Raw genomic sequence first — 9,584 nt, forward strand, 5'->3', positions numbered from 1 at the left:
CTGGAGTTGACCAGTGAGGACTCCCAAGTTGAATTCGCGCTCCCGTAATTGGGCGCGATCGGCCTCCAACTGCTGCTGTAGTTCTAGGACCTGGTTGCCGGCCCCGGCGATAGTGGATTCCCTTACCGATAGGTTAATATGCGCCTCCTCAACCCGCGAGTTAAGCCGAGCATTTCGATTCTGCACGTCCGCGACGGCGTTTGCGTAATCAAAATTCAGGCGTTCCCTTTCAGCAGTGATGAGCCCTTGTTGGTGCCCCAACTCCCGGGCTGCCCCCATAGCGGGCTGGAGCACCTGTGTCTCAAAATCAGGAATCTGAGGCGCCCGTAGATTCGCAATATGTCCAATGAGAGTGGAATCCTGCCATGCTTTAGAGACAGGTCCATGGAACAAGCATAAGCCTGTCGCTGATGGGGCCACGGTCAACGTCTCATCCGACATCTGGTTACCATTAATAAACGTCAACTGTACCTGGATCTCGCCACATTGGGACACCATGTCCCAGAGACGGGCGCCAATATCACACCACTCGGAGGGTGTGTAGGGAACCAAAGTCATTTCCTTGAACTTACCTGGCCGTCTGTAAAAAATAAAATTTAAAATATTATCCGGCCTCTATCGGTTCCCGCCCCTACAAAGTCGCGTTCTTCCCAAAAGATTCATACGGTAGAAAGTATCATAAAGAATGCATTCATTTACCAGGATATACACATACATTAATTAAGTTAGCCAGCTCTCCCGCGATCGTTCTTTTCACAAGCTCCTAGAAAAAAAAAAAAAAACAAGACCTTATTAGCATGGCTTCATGTGTAGTTCCCCTTTGCCGTCTTTCCAATGGGCGGATGGTCCTCCTTCCAGTCAGCCAGCCGCGTGTCACGCTGGCGCTGTCGCTCCTCCACGCCGTCAGGTCCCAGCCGTTCATCTTCCTCCTCTTGCTGACGCTTTGCTGCAGCGCTGGCGTCCATCCGCCGCTGCACATCCGCCATCTCCGCCTCTGCAAATTCTTGAAGCGTCATCGTCGGTGGGTTCCGTTCCACCATCAGATCCTTCACGACCTTCTGTCGGAAGGCCTGCTGATTGGCAATCGCACTCATGGCGACGCTGCCCACCTGCGTGGTGGGGATCGGACCGCCAGGGGTGATGAGACCACCGGGAAGAATGGTATAAGTATGGCGACCAAGCGACTTCTCTCCACGTTGCACTGCCTCAATAGTCTTTTGGTGATCGATCGCAATGGCCTGTCGCTGCTCAAGAGAGAGCGCCTGGAGCATCTCCAACTCCCTGAATGACAACTGCAACTGTTGACAACTCTCGTAGATGGACCACCGCAAACGTGATAGCGCACGATTCCGAAGCGCATCCTCCTCATCCCCATTGGTGTCTTCCAATTCATCTCCATCCTCTTCCGCTAGTGCCTGCATACGCTTCCGCTTGGCCAACAGGTATTGCACCTGTTGCTCATAGCGTCGCTTTTCCTCTTCAAGCTCGCGCCGCTTACGGGAAAGTTCAACCCGTTGTGTGCGCTGGTCTGGATGCATATTGCGGTATTTCTCCAACGTCCGCTCATCCACAAGTTCGTAGTCCAGCATCCACTGAAAAAATATGTCATACCAACCTTTGGAGAGCGTGAGAGCCTCCTCCCGTGTCATGTCTGACGTGTTCCTTGTCTCCGGCGCTGACGATGAGAGTAATGACGTTGCTTCGAGCGTTGGAATTGGCCCTTGTATACGCTGGTAAAGGTCTGCAATGATGTATGGGATCCACAGGAGCTCCAGCGAGCTTGTGGAAAGGTCATCCAGCTGTTCGTTTGAGGAAACAACGCCCATCACCGCCATCTGCCGCCACAGCAGCTCAAAATGAGGGATGAGAGAACGAGCAATTGTGCTCTGTTCACCAGAATGCATGCCTCCCAAGATTCCCTCCTCGTACTGGCGAAGAAGTTCATTGAAGCGTCCTTTCACGGTCATGTTTGTGCCATCAGTAGACATTGTTTTCTTGCTTCCCCTTTTCCTTCACAAAATAGGAGAAAAAAAAAACGGCAAGAAATTAAAAAGAGACATGCAAATTTCCCACGCAGAGAAATAAATGTGCATAAATATTTACATATGTATAAATAAACGCACACATAAAAAAAAAAACACACCAGTCCAGGTATTGGGTCGCTGCTAATCGCCGGTGTATCTTGGCCCTGGACCTTCCATACCCCGCTTGAAGGCCCGCTGCATCATGGGATGATCCATGTAGACATCACGGCGAAATTGCTGTATTGGAGGTAATTCCCGCTCGTGTTGCGACCGCCTTTTTTCTTCTCTTCTCCGTTCTTCCTCCTCCTCGGCGTCAGCTGCGATATCTTCATCGTCTATACCGGTGCCTGGTCGTGCGCGGGGCCGGGCCTCACGCCACCCGAGCACTTCACCCAATGTGTGATCGGGCCCAGTAGTAAAGTCCTCCGGACGGATGTTGTGCCGCTGTGAAAACCGCTCGGTCCATATATCAGCCAATTCACGCCGTCTTGACACAATGGCGCATCGCCGCAGTGACGTACAAAGTGCCATGCGAACACCCGTCCGCGAGGTCATAGGAATTGGGGAAGAAGACTCTTGCAGCTCCTTCCACAGGGACTCTCCGCGTTCAAGTGCCTCTACGCGCTCCTCCGGCCGTGGGCTGCGGGCAAGTGTAAGGACTAACCTTCCCTCCGTGTCCAGTGTTTGCATGCGAGGCGCACCTTCCTTCTTCTGACGTTGCATTCGCTCGCGCAGCTGTGGAATAGAGAGCGGTAACTCGTTGCTAAAAGAACATCGAAGCAGGGGAGTGAGCTGACCAATAAAAATGTATCGCCGTTGCAGCTCTGAGGGCATCTTGTTCTCCAACGCCATCATCAGAGCCGCACAGCGGCGATACATGGCGGAGTACATCCTACGCAATCAGTGAATACGCCACCCTCTCCAGACATGTAAACAGAAAGGAAAACAGGAAAAAAAGACCTCCCTTTTAGTGCCTATTCCCGCCAATACCAACAGACACACACACACACACACACACACACACACACGCACATACACGCAGGCGCACAGCAACAAAAAAAAAAAAAAAAAGATAAAGAAAGAGGAGAGGCATACAACAGACTAGCAGAGAGTTGCAGCAGACAAAAGCAAAAAAGAAAGTAACAACAATAAAAAATAAAAAAAAGAGAGCACAAGACCAACAAGAAGACGCAAACGGGGGAGACAAAAGAAGAAAAGGAAAACAACTTTTCGAATGGTCCCATACGCAATCATACGCATCAACAGTGAGCAAATCAACGGAAACAACGGCAGCCATCACCCGCAGCGACAGGTCACATCCGGAAAAAGAAAAAGGAAAGAACGGAAAGCACAAAAAAAGAAGGGGAAAGAGTTTCACTGAGCCACTGAAAACGTCCTCTTTTTTTGTTTCTTTGTTTGTTTTTTTGTTTTTTTGCATCCCCCCTTTCCTCAGTAGTGTTTCCAATCCATGGTGTCTTCCACCGCCTCCCCTGCCTCGCTAGCGTCTGGTAAGTCCCGATCGTTCACTTCGGCATCATCCACCACCTGCAACGCCTCGTCAATCAAATAACACAGATTACCCACGTACGCCACGTCTGTGTTGTCCATCGGGCGAAACGTGACAAGGTTAAAGTCAAAGATGACGGCAGCCAAAGTGCGAACCATTTCGCGCCAGCGCTCAGGCAGAGGTTTCGTGTTGAGGTAATCAAAGTCACAGGTGCAGAAATGATCCAGCGCCTCCTCCCTGATGGCTGGTGGAAGAAGATCACATTTTGTGAGAACATTCATAAAAGGGCATTCAAAGCATACCATGCATGAGAGCGCAAAGGTGCAGCCAGAGACAAACTTTCCCGCATCGGCTGTGGCTGCTAGCGCGTCCAGGAGGAAGAGAACAACCACGTGAAAGCCAGAACGTTCCAGCAGTCGTACAAAACCCGGAACTGCAGGAATGTGTGAAAGAACCTCCAATTGTCCCGGCATGTCAACAATAATAAAGTCCTCTTCGTGATCACCGAGCTGGTCACACAACCACACTTCGCCCTGGCCCAGTAGGTACTCCATGCAGAACACCAACCCACCGTTCGGGCCAAGGCCTTTGCCCTCCATTGCATCCTCCAGCGAAATGAGCTCACGAATGTCAATGGAGGGGTCGTACGGCAGGTCCTCTGCGGCGGGATCAAAGTTACAGATGTGCGTGGAACGGCCCTTGGTCGCGTAGTGTTCCGCCACAACTGTACAGAGCGTACTTTTGCCGCTCCCCGCCGGGCCAATCACGACAACGGCGTACTTGCCCATCTTGGACGGGGCTCTTAAAAAAAAAAAAAAAACCTTCACAAAGAAAACAAAAAAAAAAAAAAAAAAGAAATATAAACGACAAAAACAACCAAAAGAAGACAAAAAGTGGAAGAAACACTCCCTTTTCTCGCCCTCTCCAGCAATCACACACACACACACACACACAGAGCATGTAAATTCGCGGAGGGATCATAAAGTGAAACAAACATCAAGCCCACCTTTCCACTAACTTGTTGTTGTTGTTTCTTTTTTGTTTTTTCTTTTTATCCTCTTCAATTTGCCTCTCTTTAATGTTTTGAGCCATGCGATGTTCTCTTTTCTTCTCCCTCCTTTTCCCCATGCAAACACATTCGCACGCACCCTCGACCCGGCCCACCTTCAGCCATTCCATGCTTCCCCCTCTCAGTGGTCTCATCTCTCGTTCCCCTCGGCCTTTTCTCGCCTCGGCCGCACATTCCGCTCAAACTCGGTGTCTGTTGCAGAAGCGTCGGCCTGCGCTCCCTCATAGCCGTGTTTGTCGCGGGTAACAGCAGTTGATCCACCGCCCCAACGCTCAACGTCGTTCGAACCCACATGCTCACTCCCTCGCTGATCATCAAAGCGATCCGTTCCGCGTCGCATGGGAGCGTGGCGCCGTGGCCTGTGGTTCTCGTCCATCTCGTCATACCCCCTTTTGCTGCGGTTGAGCGGGGCGGTGGGGTCCGTGGAGCTCACAAGATGGCTGCTGATAAAAGTGGGTGTGAACGTTGGCGGCGCCATGAATCCTTGAGGAGGACGCAGCATCCGAGGAGGAGCCTCGGGGGCATCCATCGCCCCGCTCATTTCTGCTGCTGCTACTGAGGATAATTCTGTTGCTGTTGCCGTTTTTTCCCCCAATGCGTCGCCGCTGTCGCTGCTGGTGGTGGCGGCGGCGGCACCGCGGCTAGTCTCTGGAAGAGCACTTCGATGGGCAACGGCGGATTGTGGCATGGGACCATCAAGGCCCAAGTCACTCAAAGAAAATTGGTGGACAACCGTGAAAACATTCCATTCCAGCCTGTCTCGAAGCTCCTCATCGGTAAGCAATGCAGCCTTACGTCGGGCAATGGCAGCCTTGGCGTACTTCACCTTCTCCTCGCACACCGTGTCAAGAATTTCCCGTGCGGATCGATACCGCTCTAATCGGTCCTCCACCTCATCTGGATCGTGGTGCAAAATCAGCCGGTAAGACTCCACAAGCTTCATAAAGACACTATGACGTACATCTTCACTGTTGAGAAAACGAAATGCCGCGTTATTACGATATCTTGTAAGGATGTCCTTCATAAACCTTTCACCGTGCTTGGCAACATACTGCGCGGTGCAAGTCATGTAGCTCAACGTCAAAGCTGGCATGTTAATTGTGCCATGGTGTAAGTCCAGTGAGTAACGGTTGGGAAAGGGATCCTCCAAATACCGCTGCGCCTCAATCTCCGCCTGACGCAACGCCTCGTCACGTTTCGGATCGTGACGTGCTGCCGTGCCGCCTTCCCGACGCACGATGCCGCCAGCTTTGATGGTTGTTGTTGTTGTGAGTGTAGATGCGGCACCTTGTGTGGTAACGGCGTTGCCGTTGGTGGTTGGGGCCGTTGTTGTCGTTTTGCCTTGCGACGGGTCCTTCTTCTCGTCGGTGGGAATCAACTCGGGGTGGGCACGGTACTCGTTAAGCTTCTGCAGGAAAAATGGGTAAAACACATGCGTCATTTCAAAATAAAGAAACTCCTCTCGTTTTTGACTGGCGAGGACTTTAGCCATCATCTCCTCCGCCTTTCGCTTGTCACGCTTTGCAAGGCTCGCTGCCGACTTCTCAATCTTGGCACGCAGCTCCGGCCCGGGGGCAATGATGCCAGGCGTGGTGTCATCCTCAGTGGCCATTCACGCTACACTGTCACACAAACGCCCTACGAATAACTTTTTCTCATCGTTAAAAATCATCATTACAGATGGTTGCAACAACATTGCGTTCACACAAAGAGCGGGAAAGGGAGAAAAGAAAAAAGAAAAAAAAAAAGAGGTGGGGGAAAAAAAAGGGGGCAGAAGAGTGAATAAATACAAATAAAAGAATACGAACCTCAGCAACTGCCGTGTGTTTAAATGAGGCAACACCACACTGCCCCGTTGCATATTTCAAAAGAGTTCATCTTGATTTGATTTTCAAGAATCATTGTCCCCTCTTTTTTGTTGTTTTTGTTGTTGTTGGTTTTTTTATTTATTTTCTTTTTGTTAGTTTGCTTCTGTGTAATATAAACGTACGTGTCCACTCGTTACGGCATTTCGTGGGATGCAGAGGTAAAATTAACAACGACTGTGTCCAACTGAGGTGAGTTGACGTCCACAAGTACAAGCGCCCCTGTTTGGGAAAAAGGCGGCACACAAATAAGTCGCACCCCGGCGCTGTCTTCTACAGGGGCTTCTTCATTTGTGGTGTCGTCACCCGCAGGGTTAAAGCCCTCAAGTGGCACCCATCGTGTCTGCATTTCCGGTTGATCGCAGCAGACAAAACAGTGCGGAGCGCTTGGAAAGACAAAAGGGTCTAAAATCTTGAATGGGTAACTAAACAACGTGTTGGGTGCCGTCGGACAGGCGCAGCCGCAGCGAAGCAGCATGGACATGGCGTCCAGGCGTGTACGATATCGGGTCTCACGGCTAACGTCATTCAAGTTGCTACCAGAAGAAATAAAAAATATCGTGCCACCCTCTGCCGTTGTTGTTGTTGTTGTCGTCGCCGTTCGTTCAGCAGTAGCAGTAGCAGTGGGTTTTTTACAGGGAAATGCATGGAACTCGTATGGGTTTGTTACAAGCTTCAATGAAGAGCGACGTGCGGCCTCAGGAAGCAGCAGCGGATGAAGCGGCTGCTGCGGCTGAAACGCGTTGGTCACGTCCTGATCCCCCGGCATCACATCGACCTCAATTGTCTCCGTTATGCGTGTCAAGACGGCGTCGAATTCGGTCATAAGCATCGCCGATGTAATTGCGCCCCCCTCTTGCTTCTCGTCACTGAGTCGTGTGTGGTCGGATGGGTCCAATTTCACCTTTTTCTTCAGTCGTAGTTCATCGGTGGGGGCAATACTGTTGCCAGCAATTACCAAATGAGCAATGCGGGATGCCTGTGTGATCATGGCGTCATCGCCAACATGACCGGACAAATAATCCACAAGAAGTTCCACCATGGTACGGCTGCGTGTCACTTCTGCCTCCTGCATCTGCGGGCTCCCCAATCCCAAGCCGCAGACAATCCCCACATAGCAAGGTAAACTTCGGGTTTTGCAGGGTAGCAGTCGCGGGACATAAATCTCCCTTAAATCGGTTAGGGCGTAACTGTGAACAAAAAGGCATCCATTGTCGCGCAATGTCCCGTCAACACCAATCACAAGCCCCGTGCAAAGTAAATCCACAGGAACTTCCTTCAGTAACACTCGGCCACTGCCGTCCTCCATGAAGACCTCGTCTGCCGAGTGGCAGAGTGGGACGTGCTGCTCCCGAGACTCACCACGACCGCCCTGCCACTCAGCATGTCTTCCTCCTCCAATTTCCCCATCCCCGTTTATTGTGGCCACCTGCTCACTTGCAAGAGGAGGTGTTGTATCGCAAAGTGCATCTGCTGCTCCACTCTCCTCATCGTCATCCTCACCAGCATCAATACGGATGAGTTCCTTTTGGTACTCGTCCAGAAAACGTGGAAGCAGGCGCATCTGCTTGTATATCACCCCCACACACAACGCACGTTGGCCCGGCACAAGATCTAAAACGCGAGCAAATGGCGGTGCAGAGCTCCCAGTGGAAAGATGGACTTCAATTTTCGTGCGGATGGCACGCAACGCACGTGGCTGAAGCGCCCTTTCCCTGCATTGATACATGGCCGCGTACTGCTGCGTAAACTGTTGTCGACGGAGGAGGAATCGTTGATGGGTACGCTGCAGTGAAAGGCCGGCACGTCGTCGCGGCACCTCGTCACCCTCATCATTCAACCCTCCCGTCATAACACAATAAACCTTCGCCTGTATGTATATATATATATACACGTACGCAAAGAAGGCCCCTTTGTGTGCAGAACCCAAGAGAAAAAAAAAAAAAAAAAGAAAAGAAACAAAGAAACAAGCAAACAAACAAAAAAAAAACACATATGGCAAGAGGTGACTGGCTGCAGAATAGGAAGGGGGAAAAAGGGGAAGCATGCAAAGGAATGATGGAGAAGCCGGTCATAAAAAGGAAGTGGTACAAAAGTAGAGCTGATAAACAGGAGAAAGAAATATATATTTATATATTTATATTGAAAGAAAAGAAATTACAACCCCACGCATGTCAGATTAGAAGAAAAGAGACATACAAAACAAAGGGGAAGGTAAAAGAAAAAAAAAAAAAAAAAAAGAGTCCCACTGCTGTTCCTGCGCTCTTCTGGTAACTGCACGGATAACAAAAACAAGGCAGCGGTGGGTAATAATTCCTATTGGTAATATCATCCCATCTCACTATTACTCGGTTTTGCTCGCGTGGCACTTTTCTTCTTTTCTTATGGTTTAAAAATTCCGTCTCTGCCTCTCCTCAGTCTTCTTTTTTTTTTTTTTTTCTTGTTCTTTTTCTTGTTTAACTTTATTTTATCCCTTCTTTTTTGTTGTTGTTGTTTTGTTTTGTTTTGTTTTGTTTATTATTATTATTATTATTTTCCTTCTTACCGTTGGGTCAGCGTTTCTTCAAATTCTTCTTCTTCTTCCTCTTTGTTGTTGTTGTTTTTACCGGCATGTTGCTTCTTTCATCTGTGCGAGGCAAAGTACCCTCCGTGTAAACAACACAAACATGTGTATATATTATATGTCTGTATGTCTGTGTGTGTCTGTCTGTGTGTGTGTGGCTTCAAGTAACGAAATGGGTGTAAAATGCCACTACCGAAAAAAGCGAAGAGGAGGGATTAGGGAGAGGGGAGGGGAGAAGATCTAGGCACACACACACACACACAGACATACATCTATATATATATATATATATGTATGTATGCCCCAGGCATGCATCCTCATACCACACATACACAGGCAGACTGGCATACCCACAGCCGCATTGCACACTGACACGATACACACATGCCCAAACAAATTCATTTTAAGTTTTCTTTAAAGGATTCAAATTACTTCTTGTGCCCCTCTTTACTTTTTTGTTTGTTGTTGTTGTTGTTGCTTTTCCTTCTTTGATGGGTTAGGGTAAATGGGTGGAGTTAAAAGGAAGGGGAAGGAGAGAGAGAGAGAGAGAGGGAGT

At 49.6% G+C, this 9,584-nt stretch overlaps 5 protein-coding genes across 5 annotated transcripts, besides 24 other annotated features; all 5 read right to left on the reverse strand.

Moving 5' to 3' along the window:
• Positions 1-765: part of a mobile genetic element that runs on past the window's edge.
• Positions 1-782: part of a sequence feature (areas not merged during assembly with more than two copies in the genome that could not be assigned to a particular haplotype) that runs on past the window's edge.
• Positions 584-608: a sequence feature (AT_rich).
• Positions 587-765: a mobile genetic element.
• Positions 783-1,058: a sequence feature (haploid, non-Esmeraldo-like haplotype).
• Positions 804-1,988, reverse strand: Tc00.1047053503879.60 (hypothetical protein, conserved; the record flags this gene model as incomplete). The annotated part of the gene is made up of 1 exon (XM_807671.1): positions 804-1,988. One exon carries the CDS (start codon positions 1,986-1,988, stop codon positions 804-806), a length of 1,185 nt encoding a protein of 394 aa, XP_812764.1.
• Positions 1,059-9,584: a sequence feature (heterozygous, non-Esmeraldo-like haplotype).
• Tc00.1047053503879.50 (hypothetical protein, conserved) lies at positions 2,166-2,915 on the reverse strand (the record flags this gene model as incomplete). The annotated part of the gene is made up of 1 exon (XM_807670.1): positions 2,166-2,915. One exon carries the CDS (start codon positions 2,913-2,915, stop codon positions 2,166-2,168), a length of 750 nt encoding a protein of 249 aa, XP_812763.1.
• Positions 3,017-3,065: a microsatellite.
• Positions 3,079-3,246: a sequence feature (T-rich).
• Positions 3,348-3,395: a sequence feature (T-rich).
• Positions 3,424-3,459: a microsatellite.
• On the reverse strand, positions 3,474-4,319 carry Tc00.1047053503879.30 (hypothetical protein, conserved; the record flags this gene model as incomplete). Its single annotated transcript, XM_807669.1, has 1 exon — positions 3,474-4,319. One exon carries the CDS (start codon positions 4,317-4,319, stop codon positions 3,474-3,476), a length of 846 nt encoding a protein of 281 aa, XP_812762.1.
• Positions 4,336-4,389: a microsatellite.
• Positions 4,464-4,485: a microsatellite.
• On the reverse strand, positions 4,731-6,212 carry Tc00.1047053503879.20 (hypothetical protein, conserved; the record flags this gene model as incomplete). Its single annotated transcript, XM_807668.1, has 1 exon — positions 4,731-6,212. One exon carries the CDS (start codon positions 6,210-6,212, stop codon positions 4,731-4,733), a length of 1,482 nt encoding a protein of 493 aa, XP_812761.1.
• Positions 6,317-6,401: a sequence feature (T-rich).
• Positions 6,510-6,575: a sequence feature (A-rich).
• Tc00.1047053503879.10 (DNA polymerase delta subunit 2, putative) lies at positions 6,602-8,317 on the reverse strand (the record flags this gene model as incomplete). The annotated part of the gene is made up of 1 exon (XM_807667.1): positions 6,602-8,317. One exon carries the CDS (start codon positions 8,315-8,317, stop codon positions 6,602-6,604), a length of 1,716 nt encoding a protein of 571 aa, XP_812760.1.
• Positions 8,394-8,455: a sequence feature (T-rich).
• Positions 8,585-8,609: a sequence feature (AT_rich).
• Positions 8,682-8,705: a microsatellite.
• Positions 8,886-8,923: a sequence feature (A-rich).
• Positions 8,950-8,981: a microsatellite.
• Positions 9,148-9,185: a microsatellite.
• Positions 9,274-9,294: a microsatellite.
• Positions 9,295-9,328: a microsatellite.
• Positions 9,329-9,423: a microsatellite.
• Positions 9,561-9,583: a microsatellite.

The sequence above is a fragment of the Trypanosoma cruzi genome, genomic scaffold (assembly GCF_000209065.1).
Source record: "Trypanosoma cruzi strain CL Brener 1047053517181 genomic scaffold, whole genome shotgun sequence".
Taxonomy (NCBI): Eukaryota; Euglenozoa; class Kinetoplastea; order Trypanosomatida; family Trypanosomatidae; genus Trypanosoma; species Trypanosoma cruzi.